General features: G+C 38.5%; 2 protein-coding genes and 1 long non-coding RNA gene across 4 annotated transcripts in view; 1 reads left to right on the top strand and 2 right to left on the bottom strand.

Moving 5' to 3' along the window:
• Positions 1-7,243, bottom strand: part of traf4a (tnf receptor-associated factor 4a) — a 34,966-nt gene extending 27,723 nt beyond the window's left edge. Inside the window, exon 1 of the mRNA XM_073862974.1 lies at positions 6,729-7,243. Coding sequence (XP_073719075.1) covers positions 6,729-6,868 — 140 coding nt within the window. The 5' untranslated portion in view covers positions 6,869-7,243. The remainder of the gene's footprint in view (positions 1-6,728) is intronic.
• Positions 1-11,260, top strand: part of LOC129437827 (uncharacterized) — a 149,652-nt gene extending 138,392 nt beyond the window's left edge. For both annotated transcript variants that reach the window (XR_012367636.1, XR_012367635.1), the window contains one exon: positions 10,753-11,260. This is a non-coding gene — a long non-coding RNA (uncharacterized lncRNA). The remainder of the gene's footprint in view (positions 1-10,752) is intronic.
• nek8 (NIMA-related kinase 8) lies at positions 7,916-21,339 on the bottom strand. Its single transcript, XM_055196124.2, has 15 exons — positions 21,182-21,339; positions 19,205-19,410; positions 18,294-18,526; positions 18,078-18,209; positions 15,967-16,175; positions 15,798-15,877; positions 15,501-15,688; positions 15,207-15,354; positions 12,652-12,728; positions 11,986-12,103; positions 11,675-11,825; positions 11,009-11,175; positions 10,757-10,909; positions 8,718-8,876; positions 7,916-8,490 (listed from the first exon to the last, which is right to left on the bottom strand). The coding sequence occupies exons 1-15, from the start codon at positions 21,226-21,228 to the stop codon at positions 8,462-8,464; spliced, it is 2,097 nt and encodes a 698-aa protein (XP_055052099.2). The 5' UTR covers positions 21,229-21,339; the 3' UTR covers positions 7,916-8,461.
• Positions 21,340-21,784: the final 445 nt, after the last annotated feature.

Here is a 21,784-nt window from a genome sequence, read left to right as displayed (position 1 = left end):
TTGTCACCCCTCCCTACTCCCCCAGGTGCACACACTCACACTGTACTTTTATCGATCCGAGCCTGGGTGCGCTTTCGTCATTAAGATGCGATTTTTTTTTTAAAAGCAGGAAGCGCTGTCTTAACACTGGAACCCACCGTAATGATATAAGTCTGTTTTTTATTAGGAGTCATTTGGTGCGCGATTACAGACAGCCCTCTCACATGTCATCATATTGCTTAGTTGATCTGTCACGTGTGCAGCTCGGACATTCACGTAACCCCGCTGCGTGCATCAAAGGGTTTTTACGGAGGCAGATGAAGGTTAGTGGTCGCAAAACTGATGTCTTCACCTTTTGAATTGCGCTCAGGCGCGATTGTGCTCACACCACAGCCTTCCGCTGAGCCCAAGTGAACCCCGCTCCAGCCCACCTCTGCAACCCGGCCGGGGCACGATTAACCAATCCACCCCCGGGTGCGTTAGAGAGCAATCACACTAGTCAAATGAACCAGGCTTTGGGGGTCAAACGCGCCCGAGCGCGGTTTGGTTTGATTACATGTGGGTCTTAAAGTGACAGCACACCAAATAAATTCCACTAATAGATTTTGGATTGAACACAAATCGAATTGAAAACCATATAAAAAAAGAAAAGAATCGAAACCAAATTGGTCACAATATCCACCCCTACTTATGAAATATACATCATACATTCTTAAAAATAAAGGAATTAGAAAGTGTTCTTCGCCGTGATGTCATATAAGAACTGTTTTTGTGTTTTCCTCAAATAACCTTTCGGTTAAGGGTTCTTAGGGTGCACTCACACTATCCAAACCAAACCGCACTTGGGCGCGTTTGACACCCAAAGCCTGGTTCGTTTGACTAGTGTGATCACTCTCTACCGCGCCTGGGTGCGGATTGTTTAATCGCGTCGATAAAAAGTACAGTGTGAGTGCGTGCACCTGGGGGAGTAGGGAGGGGTGACAATCGCGCTGGGGTTTGGTTTGGATATAGTGAGTGCGCCCTTAAAGAACTATTTCTTTTATTTTTTATAAGAACCTATTCCATTAGAAGAAACTTGCAACAGAAACATCTCTTGATGTGAAATGAAACAACTTGACCTTTTAGTACCTTTTAGGAATAATTTTAAAAGTGTAAATATACTACAACTTGAATTCTTTGGTACCTGCATTAGCAAGTTTTTTGTGACACACAACTCTGACATACACATTTTAATGCATGCCTGTTCTTGACATATGCCAGCTGATAAAACTAGGTGCCTGATAAATCCAAGTTAAAGCAACCTGGCCTCAGCATGCAAGCATGAGTGACAAAGAGCTTTACTGCATAACTAAAATAGTTCCCTTGGGTGCAGATAGAAAAGGGAGGAAGATATGATTATAACCATTTATCTTTAGGTACAGTGTAAGCATGTTTGGGCAAGTCCTGAATCCCCACTAACTTTTTAATACATTGTTCATGAATTTCTTTTGTACGGTGGTATCTATGAGGGTCCGAGACAGAGCAGCACCACAGTAATTCACAAAGGAATGCTGAACGGCGTTAGAAAATCCAGTCAGGAATGTTAAGAGCTCGGCCACTTTTTGTGTCACCCTCATTGAAGAAGCTCTTAATAACACCCTATACTATGATAATTTAAACAGAACCCTGATGCAAAACATTCAAATGAAACAAAACCAAGAGCTGTTCTCATAACAGCCCCCACCATATATCAGCACAGGGAACGCTCCTTCACAGCTGTGTGGAAAGGATGAAGAACTTTCACCCTATAATGTCCCGTTCACAGCTGGAGCTACAGTAGGGCTTACAAATTTGCAACAACATCGCCAAAGTCTCCTCTCAATGATATCATTCACAGAAGATATGATCTCAGTTTTTCAGAGCAAAATGAAGTTGTTCAGCTGAGAAAACAGCACAACGAATTCTTCACCAATTTATATATGCAAATATTACAACTCATCCCGTTTCTCGATGCATACATTTTTTGTAACCTTGATTCCAGTGAAACCTTACCAGCTGTGGTAAATTTTACAAGTCAACAGACACGCCTCTAGCCATTTCGAAGATCATGCATTAACATGACTTTGACAGGCGAGCGAGTTATGTTTTCCTCACCTATTTATTTGACAGGACAAACAAGAGTTTTAACTCGCCTTGTTTGCTCGACAGTAGTTGCAGAAACATATTTATCGATTAGGACTGTATCCCCCGAGGCGGTTTCATTTGTTGGACCGCTATCTAAAAGCTGTGCTCACGCTGGGAGATCAAAAGCTGAACTCAGCCGATACAGAGTTTATTTCAAGAAGACAATCAATAGTACACAGATGCCAACTTTTCTCCACTATGAATTGGCAAAAACACAACTGTGGTGTTATCTGTGAGCCCTGAATGGTATCTAAAATATATATGTATAGTTTGGACCATTATCACCCATTAACCATGACTTGGATGGTCTGTGCCACCTGTTAGATAATGTGTTGGTCTTTCATGAGCTGAAACAGGAAGCATTCATCAGCCTCAATGGCATGAGTTTTGAGGGAGACACTGATACCCAGCTGTCGGACCCATCCTGGCTTCCTATCAGCACTGGGCACCAATGCTTCCTCTAAAGCACCCATTCCTCATAGAACCACTCACTGTCTGTGACGGGCCAAACAAGGTCCTTTACTCTCTCTCAATAGACAGAAGGCAATTCATTTGGGCTTTAAGCTAAAGAAGATATTGTTCACACAGATGGCCCTGGCTGAAAAGAAGTCAATCTTTCTAGACCCACTTTATTTGTTTGTCACCAGTTACCCTGCTCTACCCTGTTTATTTGTTTATTTATTAAAGTCATTGCATCTACGGCTATATTTATGGCGAGAACTGGTTAATTTATATGTAAGTAAAGTTGATCTACACACAAGTTGGGTGCAATTTGGCATCTCCAGTTCACTTAATCTGAATGTCTTTGGACTGTGGGAGGAAACCAGAGTATCCGGGGTAAGCCCACATTGACACAATCAGAACATGCTAACTTAACACAGAAAGGGTCTTTCCGACTTCTTGCTGTGAGGCTATACTTTACCCTATTTAAACCCATCCTTGTGTTGGTGAGTCTTCAAAGTGCACATTGCAGATCGCAAGAACGCAGGATGACCTAGATGAGAGTAGGGTTGCACAATTCTGGGAATCTTCGGAAATTATGGGACTATACGTGAATTGTGGCACACAGATTAAGACGAGTCAGATATCTTGGGCGCGAATATGTTTTCTATATAATAAAATCACCCCAAATTTAAAGTCCATTTTATTCACACAGATTCCTGTTGAGTTTACATCTTGGAATATTTCCAAAATCCAATCCCCCATAATCCCCCAGCTTTGCAACACTACTTGAAAGTATACTTAGAAAGCAACTGATGTGTATATTTACTTGTCTAACTGGCCTTTATCTCATAACGTGTTCAGATGTGTTAACTCATATTGTGAGAACTTCTTTTGTGCGATGGCAATGAACCAAATGCCCTTAGCGTAAGCTTTGCCTATTCTAAATCAGTGACATGATCACATGACCCAATAGATCATCAGAGCGATAAGCCTTGAGGATCGGCCCCTCCTGACCCTCTCGGCTCTGATTAGGCTTTCTGAGATAACCGCCTTCCGCTCACATTCCTCCTTCAGCGGAAACACACTCCATTTACAATGCAAATAAACCACGGCAGGACCAAAGTCAAAGCCTTGCGGGACGCAGTTACATGAAATTAGTAGAAAATTAGTGAGATGATTCAGGTCCTAATTTGAATTTTTGAGTTTCAGAAGGGTGAGTCTAAAGGTGTGCTTATAGCGTGACACTAAAAACCGCTAAAGGCACTTTTACAGTTTTGGCTAAAACGCAGCAGATGCTGATTCATAGTTACGTTTTGTTGTGCAAGAGCATAGCACATGTAAATCCCCACGCATACGGCAAAAATTCCCAATGCAATGGCAGGTCTGAACTGATCACCGGTTCAAAACGGTTGGAATACCTCTGCATGTGTACTGTACACAACAAAGGGTAGAAAAGGCTGCGGTTAGCATGCAATGTCAACACAACTAAAACTAATAATCATGATCATGCAGACCTTTTTATTGTTCTCTTAACACTATAATTTTTAGGTCTCAAGGTTTAAAATCAACTCCAAATGTCGCTGTTAAAATCAGCATTACTATAAATGAAAAATAAGGATCAAGTAAAGGTCAACGGGTCATTCATTGCAAAATAAACCCAGACAGGACGATCCGCTCTTGTATCATGCTGAGGAGGTTTATTTTGCAATGACGACCAATTGCCTTCACATTTCCTTCACGCTGCATGGCTACTTCAAAATAAATTAATAAATGGACATTTTGATCTGAGAAAAAGATTTGTACACTATTTAATAAAAGGGAGACTCTGACCCCATATTTGACCCCAGAATGCTGCAAACAACCAATCAGAGGAGTGGATTTGATAGAGCTGTTAAAATGAACACCAAGTCAACACTTAACGTTGAATTTTGTGTTTAAAATCAATTCAACATAATGTATACGAAGGGTTTATTATAGAATCACTGCAAAGCACACCAATAAATCAATGAGACCTTGTATGTACAGAGATTTGCTGCTCTGACTTAGTTTTGTACCTAGGCTAAATGTTTGAAGGCACAGTAACACAAATAGTTTCATTGACGAAGCTACACCAAAATGTTGAAATAAGTTACTCATTAGCTGCTCAAAAGTTGGCCACGGATGTTGGTTACTTTGAAAGAACAGTACATCACATTTTCTCTGACAAACTAATGACCTGATGACTCATAAGCGTTGTCTGGCTTCATATATAGCATGTCTTTTATACTTTGTTTTCTCGTGGAATTGAAACAAGCTTCTGGAAAAAAACTTTTCAAACGTAGGCGTGAGAGAAAATATGTTTTACTTTAAGCAAGTTCAGAGAATATAAAGACAGAACCTTGGGCAAAATGCATCATGTGTTTTTTGTCTTCGCGTTTCTGGGGAGCTTACTCCACAACTTATAAATGTTTCTATCAAAGCATTGTGTGACCATAGTGGACCTGCATTCACTGGAGTATGAGATAGATGCAAGCTTGCCAGGAGACCTCTTATCTTTCCTGAAGCATCAGCTGAGGTTCAGTGTTTATATTCCACAACATGCAGACAGGAAAACGACAAAACCTGTTTAGATACGTGGAAAACGTCGATATGATCTTCGTCCTGTTTTCGAACTGCGGGAAAGTTACGCTTAGCAATCACATTGGGCCTTTGTTCATGCTTGTGGTGATATATAAGGATGGCATCATGTAGTCTTTTCATACTAAGGTTTAAATTAAGTGTAAGTCTTTATTTTTAGTAAATCATACATGCATGCCATGGTCTTGCAGCTACAAGTTGTTGAAATGACTGTAACACAATTTATTAGTTTATGAACAAGCAGCCAAGTGTTCTGCATACTGTAGTCAATAAAGGAATCCCCACCTAATCCCACCTGTGAGCCCCCCAAACCTGACTCTCACCCCACCCAAAAGCCCTGCATAGAGCCGCCTGTCAAAATGACAGACAATGACAGAACCGACGGTCTCTACTGCCTGAATATACACAACATACAAACACTGAATGTAAAGGCTATAACATTAAACAAGACCTCCTGTCCTTCAGATGAATGTATTCACTACATGCCATCCTTAAACATAATAGTACCTGTTGACAGGTAATAGTTTTTTTCATCATAAAAGGCATTTGGATGTTGCTCCACCAATATTTTATTGTACATGTACAGTGACAATAATTAAAGATCTTATCTAATAGATTTGAAGCAAAGCATGATTTGGTAGGTTTTTTACATTTGAATTATTAAGGATATCTTCAAATATGCTCACTAAAGTAGTTAAAACCTAAACTTTGACAAATAACACTGAAAATACGGATATTTTCCACAATTACCGTAAGTTTGTTACTGAAATACCTCACTAACGCTAACACAAAGATTAAAGCTCTTGTTAAAAGAATAGTAAAATATGCTAACTCTAAATTTAGAGACTAGCGGAGTCAATACCCCAGTTATAACGGTAAAGATAACGAGGAACGATATCGCGATTATAGTAACTTTTAGAGTAGCCCCACCCCCTCTGCTGATGACCGATAAATCATCGACCGCCAATCAGAATCAATTTAAAAGGCTCGTGCATTCAAAATATGAAACTGTAACACCTGAGCTTTGAAAAAACCACGCTTTGTCCGTTGTTGTGGATGCAAATATAGTTATCTTTATAATTATCGCTCGAGTGTTTTGACAATAAAGGAGTTACTTTAATAATTTTACAGTACAGAGTTTATACGCAATAAATGATAAGTGTATTAATTTCTTCCACTTTCTGTCTGTGTTTACATCCCAACAACATTCCCGAAACTGAGTTGATTTGCACGCAATTTCCATAACCTACACAACACTCCCAGTGTCCTATTGGCTGCCAGATGAACACAAGGGCCGCGGGCGGCTATAAAACCGTCAACTGTACCGCAGATAATTGACAGTCATGTGTTGAAACAGTAAGTGGCGAAACAGTTTATCAATCTACACACTGTAGCGTTTAAAACACCCACCCCAATGCTATAAATCACAAAGTCTGCTTCTGTTTATCTTATGCATTAACCGCTGCTTTGTCGCGCGTCATTCCTCACGCGCCATACAGTACATATGTCGCTATGATTCCTCACTGAGAAATTCCTGTAGACAGGTGTCGCAAAATCTGTGTCCACATGTGGAAACCTGGACGGGTTCCCTCATCGCTTTGCTACACAGAGGGCACTGAAAGCGCCGTTTGGGTTTCTCCAGGAACTTGTAATCAAACCCCGGCATTGCTGTTTTTGAACAAAAAGCGTCTATGGCAACTGGCGTTTCGTTTCCTTTAGGACAACGCTTGGTTGCGCGCTGTCACAGTCTCAGTCCTGTAAAGCTGCGGATGAAAACTGATATTCACTTGGCGACGATACGCAAGGTATTGTTCCGTCTCGGCTTTCTCTCTGGAGCGAGTCGGCTCGATCCAGCATCGAGATGACAGTCCGAACCCCGCGATGTGTTTATATAACGAGTCCGTCAATGCAACGCCACTGCCGTGCGAATAAACCGACAAGAGGAGCTCAATGAGAAACAGTCACAGTCTGTCGAGATAACACTGACAGCCTGGAGACAAAGCTCGATTCCCATCTGTTTGGGTATATAACGCCCCGCCCACTTTTTCCACGAGGGCGGAGCCTAATTTAAATCTCTCTCACTGCCCACGGAGATTAGAAAGGGAAGGTTATTTACAGTTATTTACAGTAATGCTGTCTGTGAGTATTATAATGTAACTGAGTAAGTGTTATTCATGCCCAATGTAGGCTACATTAATGCATTTAGTTAACATAAATATTTATTATATTCTATTTATTTTCTAAACGAATGAATTTAAAATAAAACCAAAAAAGCCCAAAATATATTTATTTTCCTTTGTTAAATAATATCTATTATTTACTAATGCAAGTGTGCATACAAAGACAATTATCCGAATGGAAACAAAAGGTTGCATGAGTTTGTAAGGAAAATGAATTATTAGTAAGAGAAATGACTCCCTCTGTCGGCGAGCAACATACATAGGCGCAGTATTAGACGGTACGTCAAATGATAAACAAAAACCGTGTCATTAATGTAATTTCATAGTTCAGTTTTATTAAACATATTATATCTAAGCTGGCTTTGCTGACCGTAGTTAAATATGTAGTGCATGAACCATAGGCATGAACAAACGCGATCACTGGACACAGACACGCATTGCACATGAATTACATCATAGCATGACGTATCCATGAGCTTTGTGTGTTGCGTGCCATGTTGATGGTATTCATTTGATAATAAACATGACGCTGCTTTTTATGCATTATACATGCATGCATACATATTTATTATTATTGTTACAGCTATAAAAACACTTAATGAATATATTATTTAGGTGATACCCAGAAGGTTCCAGTTATCCATTTCCAATGGTTTCTTTTGTTTTATTTCTTTATGTATTTATTTATTGACAACTGTCTAGTCATATACATTTTTTTTTACATAAAAATTGTGTTTGTTTTCCACAGTTATGTGCAACTTTTTGCAGCTCTTTTAATCTTCATATTATATATTTTTTTCAGTTTTACTTCCATGTTTTAAGGTAACAGAATAATTTTTACACCCTTTCTCTTCTTGTAAACACATTTGGTTAATACTTTGACTTATATACAGTGCTACATAATATGCTGGTCTTCAATTGGTCTGTACAAAAAGAGGCACTTCTATTGAAACTCAATGATATGTCACTTTACAAATACTGCATATTTTGCACTTCTTCAATGAACAATCCTCTAGTCCTTCCTTATAGATAAGACCATAACCCTCTTCTGTTGAGTGCGTTGAGTAACTTCAATCATGTTACTTTGGAACAGGCTCTTCAAAAAATGCTGAGGAAATAAAAACATATCATGATGTTAGTCTTGACTAAAAATCCTGTCTTCGAGAATTGAATGCACAAATTATCAAAAGTTACCAAAAAAAGTTAATATCCAGAAAAAAACATTTTAAATAGAAGTCGTTGCGTTTTAAGGTTCAACAAAAACAGCAAACATTTGAATACAGAATTAACAAATGACAAGATGATATCTGTAAATTGATTATAGCTGCACATTACGTTTTATAGCCAAGAGTGTGTTTCCATGGCAACAGGCCACTGACGTGACAGTGAAAGGGTGGCTCTCGTCGAGCTGCACAGCCTTCGGTTTCCCAGAATCCTCTTCTTTTCGGCCGAGTCGACCGCGTGCCCCTTTACCCCAGGTGTACACCTCCCCCTCTACAGAATGAAGGAGCAGAACATTTACACACACTTTACACAGAACAAGGCTGAATGACATCTTTGTCCATCTCTTTCCCTGGATGTCAGATCCTGTGAGAATCATGAATGAACAAAGACAACATGAAACAATAAAGGTCTTCAGAGTCTTAAGCCTGTGGGACACAGTCGGGGTTGATGACCTGTACCTACCTGCCCCCACTATAGACCATTTTGCAGGATATAAACAGCACTGATCCAGAAGCACTTCCTGTTTCAGTTTTTATCACTGAACAAAATATAATATTAGAAAAAAATACAACCAACAGAAAATTCTTGCAAAACATCTTGCAAAATGTTCCCAAACTTTTTCAGAGTGCGGCCCCCCTTGTGTACAGTGCATTTTTCGCGCCCCCCCGAAAGAAAATTTATGACAAAATGTAATATTTTAATTAAACAAAACATATAAAATTATACTTAGTTGGCTTATTATTTTTTAGGTTTAATTACACAGAATTCATGATAAATTAATGTATTTTATAAAAGGTCATAAAACTGGGGCCCCCTCGGCACCATCTCGTGGCCCCCCAGTTTGAAAACCACTGGTCTATAACACACTCTGTGACTGAAGAAGATATTGGCATCAAAACAGCCTCGTCTATGGTCCCGTACACACTGCATATTAATTCGGTTGTCACTTCCCCTTTTAATTCTTAATCCTGTTTTGTACACACAAAGTTCAGTAATTTACAGGACAACCGCATTCTACAACCGAATCAACTCCCGCAAAATGCAGGTAGTGACAACTGCATTTACAGAAACTCTGCATAGTGTGTACATAACCGAACTGAACAACTAGTAGTTAATAAAGTGTTTAAATGGCATCATGGACATGACAGGAAGGGGAAAAAGTATTTTGTATGCGCGGTGCATAAAATGACAAAGGCACGAGCGTTTGCTGACTAGTGTTGCCAGATCTTGCACGAAAAAAACAGCGAACAAGAAAAATCTAATAATAAACCAAAATAAATCTAAATGCTTTGCCTTAATATTGGGACCGGCACCTTTAGACTTTATTAACACCAAAAACTTGATCGCTTTATGAGCCAAAAGCCATAAACTGTTAAGTGAGTACAAAAAGCAGAGGACCTGGCAACCATGCAAGACAGCCCGCTGTGAAGCAGCCTTAAAAATACGTACAATGCTCAACGCTAAGACGGAGTTTTTTTGCAAAACGCTGTTAAATTATTTTGGTCAAAGCTGTGAGTGATAAGCACGCGAGGAGGCAGAAGGTTGCTATGGTTATCTCTGTGTCAATCATCACATCACAAAAGTAACAACAATAAACTGTTGTATAGTTTTTTTAATAGCCATCTCCAAACTGCATGTGCAGCATTGCTGATATTGTTACACCTAAAAACTGTATTGCATTACCCAACTTCAATTGAGTAAATTTTCCAAAAAACTGTACGGATCATATTTCAGTCCAAAACTAAAAGAATGAAATCAAAATTTGTCTTGTGCTTAAAGAAAATGAAAATAAGAACCATACTGCCCTACAAAGGCAAAATACCTTAACTCGCTAGAGAGTAAAACTGAGAAAAATGACTTTAAAGTTTAGACTTTTTAGTGACTTTAGTTGTCAGTTATTTTCTTCTTGATTTTTATTTTCTTGAAAAAACAACAAAATTGACTCAAGATACTTATATACATGATAAAGGAGGTCTTGAATGTCCCAAAAATATCAATAACTAATTTTCGACCAAAAACGAAGTTACTGCCTTTTGCCTTTGTAGGGCAGCATACATGTTTGACATTGTGAATTTATCTCCATATAAATCCAACAAAATTCTCCCTAAATTCTCATTACTGCAATGCACCCTTATTGTGTTTCCAGTTACCTGCACCGATTGCCAGAGTAAAGGCGTCCCCACACGCCGCCATGGTGATCCCCTGCAGTCCTGGGACTTTATATGGCACTCGAGTGGCTCTGCGGGAACTGCAGCCAAGCTGGCCGTGCTGGTTACTGCCAAACGTAAAACAGTGACCCTTCTCTGTATACACAGTACACGATCACATAGATCAGATGATCAAATCTGACCAAAAATCTAACATTTTGAGCATTAATGTAGCTAAAGCATTAGCATTTTAACCTGTGACTGCAACAGAATGTGCTGTTCCAATGTCGACGTAAACAATCTTCTCAACATTTAGAGGAGCTGATCGGACAGCCTGGAGCATATGAACCTCCTCCACCTGACAGTGAGATGGGGGCTCTTCTGTGCCGCCGGAGACCTCATCCAAACCCAGTTTGTTAAATCTGTAAAGAGAGTTGTGATCATTATGTACTTCTCTGTATATTAGTTGTAGTGTCCAAGAAAAACAGTATTGCTCTTTAACAAGAATACGATTCTTTAAACATTAGTAACATTGTATCGGATGTACATCCAAAATTGCAAAATGACAGAGTACAGAGCTCGCTCTGAAATGAATGTGGATAGCATAGCGTAGGTAAATTGAAAGTTCATTAAGTTCATATTGGGCTTAACTGTACATTGTTGTTATAGGACATGATGACTCAGTTTTGTAAAATATGGATGTGATGTTGGTCACTTCCTGTGATGAAATGACTTTATCCTCCACAGTCAGACACTAAACCAAGAATGAGGAGTGTTTACTGCCTAAACTGGTTTGGCAATCTAAGAAAAAACTGCACAAACATATGCGAAACAACTAAGCAATTTAAATGAAGAATAAAAATGAACTCTATGGAAACTTCTTTATAAAGAATAAGAGTTATTAAACACGTTTTTAAGTACCTGTTGTTTCCACAGGCCAGAATCTGATGCTGTGTGCTTATAACCATTGAACAGTCCACTCCACACAGCACACGATGGGCTTCAAAATCAGCTGGAAAACTCACCTGCCGGGGTGATTGGTGACAGTCCTGAGTGCCCAAACCCAGCCGACCTGTCAGACAGAGAGATATGAGGAGAGAGTGAGTGTGACAGAGAGAGAATGACAGAGCAGAAAATTGCAGGTCTGCCTGGAGGCAATTCTGTCTACAAAACTACAAAGAGAAACCTAATGAACCGCAGCATTCAACTGACAAATGACGCTGCTCATTTACCATTGTCTCCTCTCCCCCAGGAGAAAACCTCTCGCTCATTGGTCACAGCCAGTACATGGGATGCTCCACAGGACACCTGAACCAACTCGTAACCCAGAAGAGCTTCCACTATCTTGGGCTAAATTCACACGACAAACCATACAAATACAAAATGCATCAAATAATCTGTACAAATCCTATAGCCACAAAAACGTATTGCCAGTAACTTACTGTAGAAGATAAAGTCAAAAAATGTTTCACACTGTAAAAAAATTCCGTAGAAATTGCAGCTGGGTTGCCGGTAATTTACCGTAGATTTAAATGTATGTTATTTATTTTGCACTCCATTAGCTGCACACAAGCAACTATTCTTCCTGAGGTCAATACAAACCTACATACCATCTACAAGACTCTAAAATGTTTTAGCGCGTTATTATGTATTGTTATTATCAATGGTGCCCAAGTCGGTCTCGATATTTAAGTTCAGGCCTGTACTTTAATATTTGTTTTATAAATATAATGATTACTTGTTCTGCACTGTTGATACCATCATTTCTCTGTATTATAAACAGTAGAGGAGAAGTGCATGTAATACTATAGGGCTGGAGAGCTTCTTCAAATACTTAAATCTAAGCAACAACATTGCCTTCAATATACCACTTAAAAGCAATACGGTCAAAAAATTACCTGTGTCACATCATTAAAATTGCCATGGCCGAGACAACCGTTGCTTCCGCTCCCAAACGTCATGATTATTCCCCTGTCTGCAACATGAAAGCAAACCAAGATTACAGAAGCTTTTGCTGATAAACATAAGATGCACAGAGAGCAGGTTTAATCCAAAACACAGGATTAAACTGCAATCATTTCTCCGTCAAGTGTTGCATGAGAAAAGCATAAAGTGAAGCCCTGTAATGCAGTGTGTGGAGGTGACACAGGACTAATGATTCCCTGCCGAGATGAATGCTAACAACATATCCTTCACTTTAGAGCGGACAAATGTATACCGCTGTGCTACAATGCCAGGAGACAAGAGATTAGCCTGGGCTGTGTGAGCAAACGGTGCTTAATGAGTTCTGTTAGAAGGGCTTTACAAAAGGGAGCTTACATCCTCTTTATATCCTTTGTCAACTTTAACAAAAATGTTAACAAATGTATATATTATTTGCTTAATTTTTAGCATAAAGTCTGGTCAAATTTGCAGCTTATTTTGAATAAAAAACACAAATTTAAATAGGAAGAGACCATTTGACGTATACGTGAAGTATCTACCAAAGTTATGTAGACTTTATAAGTGCGGGTAAACCTAAAATCTGATACCACAATAAATCTAATAATTCTGCATCAGAATATCAATCCATCCATAAGTAACATGATGACTCATTAACTCGAAAACAAATATGCATTTCGATATCTACAGTATTTTAGTTGCTATTAAAGGAAAACACCACTGTTTTTCAATATTTTACTATGTTCTTACCTCAACTTAGACAAATTAATACAAACCTATCTTTTTCAATGCGTGCACTTAATCTTTGTACAGCGCGTCATGAATGTGTTAGCATTTAGCCTAGCCCCATTCATTCTTTAGGATCCAAACAGGGATGAATTTAGAAGCCACCAAACACTTCCATGTTTTTCCTTTTTAAAGACTGTTTATATGGCTCGAACTACTGATCCAGAGTGATGATGTGATTGGTTAAATGTTTGTGACGTAGGAAACTGAAACAATTTTAAACTAGGGTTTTGGAAAACTCCAATTTTATGTAGAAAATACTCTTAAACCATATTATAAACAACAATAAAAACTTGACTTTTACCACAGGGGGACAAAAACACAAACTTTAAAGGACAAGTTTGGTATTTTACACTTAAAGCCATGTTTTCAGATTGTTTATGATGAAATAGAACGGTTTTGACTGAAATTTGGACATATGATGCTGGCCCGAGAATTTTGGGGTGTTTGTTGTCTCACCTCCCACCCCCACAATGGCTGCATAGGTGCACTGGAACAATCCCTCCCAAAATGCACCAAACCCTCGCCCACAAAGACGTGAAACCCACCGAGTGGCCAGGGGCGCTCACCGACATGCCCACACAAAAATCGCTGCAAAAATGCTTTTCAACAGATTTTATTGTAGTTTTTGTCCAACTCCATTGACTTGTATTAGATGTGCTGTGAGGTACGCTATTACTCCGCCGCCGAAAAACGGAAATGGAGTTGTTTGTATTCTTGCAATTGGCAAAGGTGGATTATCGACAATCCAACTGGGCTGGAGTGTTTATTATTCAAGCTCTCAATGGAAGAATATACGGGTGTGAAGCGTTTGGAAAAATAGGTCCACAAGTTTACAACGAATGCTAAAACACTTGTTGGAAAGCATCTTTTGCAGCGATTTTTGCATATCAGCATATCAGTAAACACCCCTGAACACTCGGTGAGTTTCACGTCTTTGTAAACGAAAGTTTAATGCATTTTAGGAAGGATTGTTCCAGTGCACCCACAAACCCACCGTAGAGGTGGGAGGCGAAACAACAAACACCCGAAAACCCTCGGGCCAGCACAACATGTCCAAATTTCAGTCAAAACCGCTTCATCATAAACAATCTGAAAACAGGGCTTTAAGTGTAAAATACCGAACTTGTCCTTTAACTGCTTTTAAAAACAAATTTGGCAAATCCAATGATTGATTTATCCTCAAAGGCACTCTTTGTAGCAGCCTTTAAAGGCTCTCTAAGCGAATAATGTGAGACGTCACTTCCCGTTGATGTTTGAACTGTTTTCAAACAAACTGAGCGTAGCTAACGCCTCCCCCTCCCTCTCCCGTCCGTGCTTTCATGAACGCGCCCAACCTCCACCCCCAAATCCTTCTTGTCGTTTATTGGCTGGAACACTTTGTTATGTTTTGTTGTGCTAGGTTTGACCACTATGTTGATATTGCCGTTTGTCGAGCCTGAGCTGTCTACAGAGATCGCGTTTTTTTACAGTTTGATCAGCGGACAGGCAGCAAGCAGATAGTGAGGAGATGTTTGCTGTATGTAAAAAAAAAATTTATGGTCTAAAACGCATCAATTCCCTTAGAGCGCCTTTAACAACATATTAACATCTATGCACCCTTGCAATTTAATGGCAAGCACTTGCCATTTTTTGACTGCAATATCCATCAGGCAATACAAGTATGGACTACGACTGAGATTTCTGTGTATTCATAGACAATTCTGGATATTAGGAGGCTGTATACCTGTCAAGCAGGTGGTGAAAAGATCACCACATGATACAGATTTGATGGTGACACCAGACTGACCCTCCAGGAAGCGGGATATAAACTGCGCCTGCATCTGCTCAACAGCACCAGGCAAAGCAGGCTCACCAGATCCGACAGAGGGGGCCTGCAATATAAAAAAGAGCACTGTTATGCTCATATGACTCTGAGATGCTTTTGCACAGGGGGTTGTGCCAACGCTGGTGCAAGAAGTGCATGCACGTGCACTGAATAAAATTTATATTGAACTGATATCACAGAAAAAATATCAACCTCCCAAGTGATGAGCCTCCCAGATTTGGTTACGCCCATTTTTTGGGTGCGACCCAGGGAGACTTGGATAACCTCTGTGTTTAACATGGGCAGACGCAGAGGAGGGGAGATTCCGCTGCCCCAGGTGTACACTGCAGACAAAGGCAATGGATGCATCATCTTTGTTGAAGTTAAACTGGACAGCCCACCTAGTGAAAGGAAAGTATTGCACATATTAAAACAGAAAAGGCTTGTACAGACAGTCAATAAACAGAGCTGTACTCACTTGTTATTTAATTAAAAAAATGTGAATCTCACCTCTGGTTCTGTTACTGGTTCCTCGTGCACCAGGTCTTCCGTGAGAACCTGCCTGTACACTAGAGAGTGACTTTTCGATTCTAAAAAAAAAAAACACCGACATATTGATGAAGAGAAAAATCTAATCACTAAAATAAAAACGATAGCAAACACTATAAAAGAATCTTACCTGCGCATTTTAACATTGCCTATGTCAGTGTAGAGATTAAGCAATGGCCTGATGCAAATGGGATGGGCCATTATCTCATTGAGTTGGGGCCGCTTGGATGGATCCAAATTCAGCATGTTGAGGATTAACTGCCTCAACTCTGGGCTATAACGATCTGAAATGGGGGCAAAGGTGCCACTCATGATCTTTAGCACCAAGGCTGGCAGATTCTGAAAACAAAGTTACTTAGCTTGTCATTCAATGTTAAAATAGGAAGTGATTTCTGATTTGTTTGGAGTGGTATACCAGTCTACTTCAGGTTTATTTGTCAAACTGAAAGTGAGCGGATTGCATTGCGGCATAAAATATATGAAGAGCTCAGATACAAAGGTCGCTAAACACCACCAATAAGATAACGTTTTGGCCAATGGCAGCCGGTGACTTTTCTTCCGAGGGGCGCAAATTCAAAATATGCGTTCGGAGTGTCATGTGAATGTGCCATGTCAAAACAAGTGTCTGCTACATACGCGTGAAAGGGTTTATGATAAAAGAGATGATCGAGTTCACAAAATACTCACAAGACACTAACTTAAAACTCAACTCTGATTACACATTAGATCAAACGTGAGCGTCTCTTTTATCATAAACCCCTTAGAAGCATGATGTGTGATGCATGTAGGTTTGGTTTACATGACAAACACATATTTTGATATGACGAGCCACACACATGACGGAGATAAATACAGGTTTTGATGACCTTTGCATCGTGCGCCCTCGACAAAGAAGTCGTCGACCGCCACTGGTTTTGGCACATATTATACGTTCATCAACAACTTTGGCTTCAAATCCACTTCATCCCGGCCTCTGACTTTTCAGAAATGCCACAACAATTTTCTCAAAGTGCACGGCGGGTGTGTTACAAGAAGAATTGGATTAATGATGGTGCGCATAAGTCACGGTGAAAGAGATTTTGACCCAGTTAAAGGAGGCTTACTGAATATATTAGGATACTGACCACATTTTTTTAGCATTTTGCCTTTATTCAAAAAGGATGGTGAAGAGTGACTGGAAACTTTTTTACAATTGGAGATTTTTGCATGTACTTAAAGGGTTTTGCAGCGAAAGACAGTCAAATTTGTTAAAGTGACATAGGAGTGGGCGATAAATCGCCTGCGATTCTCATGCGCATCTCATCACTAAAGCCGGTTTCATGATTAGTAGTAAATCCCCATCACCTGCTTTCAGATGGAGCGGCATTTACTACACAAAGCTTAGGAGCTTGGCAAAATCTCATACATTATCGGAGGTGATTTGTCCATGATTATGAACGCAATTTTGCCTACCTTCTCTATGGCTCTGTGTAGTAAGTGACATCTAAAATAAGACTTTTTAATTACTAAATAACCTATTCATTGCCATTAAAGTGAAATTTCTCAACCTAACCATAAGAACCTAATAGAAATGCTAATTTACACGTTAGAGGGTTTTGCATTTGAGCTCTTCATTATGTCCTTTGTTATACTGCATGCATTTTTATGCATAAATCAGCGTAAAATATAAATGCATACTGCAGAAATAATGCGTAATAAATACTATTCCACAGTCATATTGTCAGGATCCTGTCAGAATCTTGTTCTGAATTATATCTAGTCTTTGTGACAGGCTTCTGACAGTACCATGTTTATGTGGGAGATGTGTGGTTTTAGTATTGGTTTATTCTGACCACGCATTTCCCGGGTCTCGTCACTTTTTAAGTTCTCCCTATTTAAGTCCTTGTGCCCGTTGTTCTGTCTACGTACGTATGTACTGCTTTGTTCCTGTTGTGTTTCTGAGTGTTATCCAGTTAAGTCAAAGTTCATTGTTTTTGTGTTAGTCTAATCTAGTCTAGTTAACTGTTTGTTAAATATAGTCTAGTCTTGTCAGTGCTTTGTTTACCCTGTTTTATGTTAGTTTTGCCCCATCGTGGGTTTTTGTTTCCTGTTTTTGTTAATAAAGTCCCTAGTGTTTTAACTACGTGTGTCTGCGCTTGGGTTCATCAGTAATTCCTAACACATATAACATTTTACAGAAATAATTTGCTTTAAGGATTTAAAATCAAGAGAGACAACTTAATAAATAAAAATGTATCTTACTGCTGCTTCAAAAGCTCTCTTGAGACTTGCAAGCTCATAAAGAACACAGCCAAGGGCCCAAATGTCACTCTTCTGGTTGTATGGCTTTCCTTCACATAGTTCTGGAGATATATAACATGGTGTACCCACAACCTGCCATGAAAAGAAGAACTTGAATAGTAACTACTAAAACTTTAAACCACTTCTGAAGCACAAACCATAATGTCTGGTACTTACAGTGTAAGCTTTGCTCTTGCTCACGAGAATTTTTGAGATTCCAAAGTCACCTATTTTGACTATCATCTGGTGCTTGTCTAGTAGGATGTTCTGGGTTTTGAGGTCCCGATGTAGGATGAGTTTATTGTGCACATGGTAAAGGGCAAGTAAGATCTGTACAAAGAAATGTAATATGGTGTCCTCATCTAACAGGGAGTTGCAACGCTTCTGTATGTAATCTGCCAGGGTTCCCCCTACAATAATCACAAAGAGACAAAGGATCACATACTCTCCACATACAAAATATATAAATATGAAGGGGTGTGACGAGACACTTACTCCACGAGACAAGAAATGAGATAAGATTTTTACACTTTTTAAGAAATCCTCAATGATATAGATGAATGGGAAACTGAAATCATATGTCGCACGAGATCTTGTCACACCACTATAATTTTGATAAATTATTATACTGCTGTTCAAGCCACAACTTATAACCTTAAAGTGAGTCTCACAAAGTCTGTCATAAACATGTCTGGGTCATATTTTACCCCAAATGAAAGGAATGACTACATGAATATATAAATGCCAAATTATGTATGTACTTAAATACTGGTTTTACTTAAAAAAAATAATCCTATTTTATCCGATTCCCACAAATTTAAACACACAATATGTGGCATATACCTTGAATGAACTATAAGTCGCTTTGGATAAAAACGTCTGGAAAATGAGTAAATGTAAATTAAAGGCAGTACAAGAAATACTACCATGATGTGTAAATTACAGTATCATTATTGCAGTAATCAAACATAATGTCATGCAAATCTATCTTGGTTTTTGGGGTGAAATATGACAAGTTCATCATGAAATTCACTCGAAGGCATAACATGTTTTGTAATAGTCAAAACACAGTGATTAAATTTCCTTGCCTGGAGCGTATTCCATTGCGATCATCAGTGCCTTGTCCTCGAGGAAGTTTTCGTAATACTCGATTATGTTGGGGTGGTTGAGTAACTTGAGAACCTGGCATTCGTTCTGAGCTGCGAGACGTTCATCACGAGTCATCTGCTCTACTGGGATTTCCTTCAAGATCACCAGCGCACCATCACTGCGTCTGCGACAAAGATGCACTATACTGTAACAGATAAAGAAAGGATGTAAGTTAACAAGTAGACATGTTCGTTTAAATGTAGGCAAACCTACATGGTAAAACGCTGCACAGCAACACAGGATGTGACATTGTTTCAGACAGTGGGATCAAATGATAATCTTCAAAAAATTCAAATATGCACTGTAAAAAATGCAGCATTAAGTTAAAACAACTTGCTTTTGCAAATCAATTCAACTTACCATTTTAAGTTTTGACCTGTGATAAGTTGACATAACATATAAAAACAAGTTTTCACTTAATTTGTTAAATAAAATATATATGTATAATCTATCAGGCGTGTAAAGTACTTGAGTAACTGTCCTTACATTATATTAATTTATATAATTATATTGTACCTTATATTGTTATAAAATGGAGAAAATTGATAAGCTACTCTTGAAACATACACTGTAAAAAATACTTTGCTGCCTTAAAAATTTTTGTTGAATCAACTCGGATTTACAAGTCATTTCAACTTACTATTATTTATCTTGACTAGAGGTGAGTTGTTATAACTACAGGTTAGTTCTTATAACTTATAAAATTAAGTTGACTTTTCTCAACTATATTTTGTAAGTTGTGACAACTCATCTGACTTTTAAATCTGAGTTGGTTTAACAAAAGATTTTAAGGCAGCAAAGTATTTTTTACAGTGTAATGTTTTTATTTTATTCTAAGAAAAATACTTTATACCCCATATAATTCAAGCTTTTTATATTTTTTACATTCGTTAGGTACAAATTCAATGTTTCACAGCATATATAAAATTGTTTTACTTTTGTATTCGTTGTATTATTTTTTATATTGTCAATATTATTTGTATCTAATATTTCATCTGTACTAGCCATTTTTTACCTTAAGCACTGCATTTTAATGATTAAATATGTCCACTGAAAATATTGTAATTTCAACTTAATGGGATAGTTGACCCAAAAATTCTCATCATTTACTCACTGTCATGTTGTTACAAACCTGTAGAAATTCTTTGTTCGAAAACCGATCAGAAGCCCCATTGACTTCTATAGTAGATAAATGTAATTCTATGGAAGTCAATGGGGCTTCTGATTGGTTTAGTTACCAACATTCCTCACAATATCTTCCTTTGAGTTCATCAGAACAAAGACATTTATACAGGTTTGTAACAACACGAGAGTAAGTAGATGATGACAAAATGTTCATTTTTGGGTGAACTATCCCTTTAAGAAAAAACTTTCTATCAAGTACATTTTAACCAAACTTCTTTTACGTGACTTTTAAATTAGTAATATTGTGACACTTTATATTTGAGAAATGATATTTAGTGCATATTTCTCACTACTCTTTACTTGCTTCTGAACGCTACATTTTAGGATCTTTTAAGACTGCTTTCATATTATGAAAACCCAATAGGTTTCATGTTCACATTCCGCGACAATTTCACTAAAGAATTAAAAAGGCATAGTAGGACCTAAAGCTTTTTACTCTCGAATAAAATAACATTTCAAACTTCCATTGTTCATAATAAATAATTAAATAGGGTCTATAATAGATGTAACGGTATAATAATAACTCAGATGACATGCGGAAACACTACGTTGCGCTTTCATGATGATCCGCTAACTTTTATTATGAGCGCAACGGATTTTTAAGTGTTGACACGAGTCTCTGTCAAGTTAACTACAAAACTTTTATCAGCTTTATTACACGTGTATTGTTTTTCGCAAACGAACCAGCTGACATCAAAGCCATCAAACCCTATAATCGTAGTTTGATTTACCCGAACGCTCCTCTCCCGACCACTTTTATCTTCTCGTACTTCTCCATCTTTGCTGGCTTGTAAACTCAGCCCGTCACCATAGGCAACACTTCCTGTACCCCTACAGAGCTCACGAGCGGACAAAATGCACCAAACTTTCACCCCACGAACCCGCACTTCAGCTCATTAAACTCAATAAACAGAGCACTTAATCTGAATTAGTGTTAGTGTTAAGAGTAAAATAGTCTTTTTACAGTTGACATAGTGTGCACTAAGAGTACTTAACTTGTAGTTACTTTTATGTTTAGCTGGCCGAAAGCAGCAGGCTATTCCTTGAGGGTCAATAGACAATTTTGAAAGCTGTTCCTCAAAGCTTAAAGATACAAATCTTCTCATTTGTTTCTGCTAAGTTTACCAAGCATTATGTGTTGCCCTTAAAATCTTAAAGGTTAAACAGTTCTCAGTGCAGATCAACACATAATACAGGTAACCCAAGCTTTAAACACTATAGTTTAGATTGATTATGGTGTCACTTAAGGTTTAATAAATTGGAATCTGTGAGAAGATTGTAGGCTAGATTGGTGATGTGATTGTATGGTCTGAGATGATGTTCCTGTCAAACAT

Source organism: Misgurnus anguillicaudatus, chromosome 24 (genome assembly GCF_027580225.2).
Source record: "Misgurnus anguillicaudatus chromosome 24, ASM2758022v2, whole genome shotgun sequence".
In the NCBI taxonomy this organism is placed as follows: domain Eukaryota; kingdom Metazoa; phylum Chordata; class Actinopteri; order Cypriniformes; family Cobitidae; genus Misgurnus; species Misgurnus anguillicaudatus.
This window is presented reverse-complemented; position numbering and strand designations above follow the sequence as displayed.

What these genes read in the sequence shown, in the direction of transcription:
- nek8 (XM_055196124.2), bottom strand. Translation starts at nt 21,228, where the DNA reads ATGGAGAAGTACGAGAAGATAAAAGTGGTCGGGAGAGGAGCGTTCGG. An exon ending in GTCGGGAGAGGAGCGTTCGG is followed by an intron (nt 19,411 to 21,181) that starts GTAAATCAAACT and finishes TATCTGTTACAG; the next exon opens with TATAGTGCATCTTTGTCGCA. An exon ending in TTTCACCACCTGCTTGACAG is followed by an intron (nt 12,729 to 15,206) that starts GTATACAGCCTC and finishes TTCATGTTGCAG; the next exon opens with ACAGGGGAATAATCATGACG.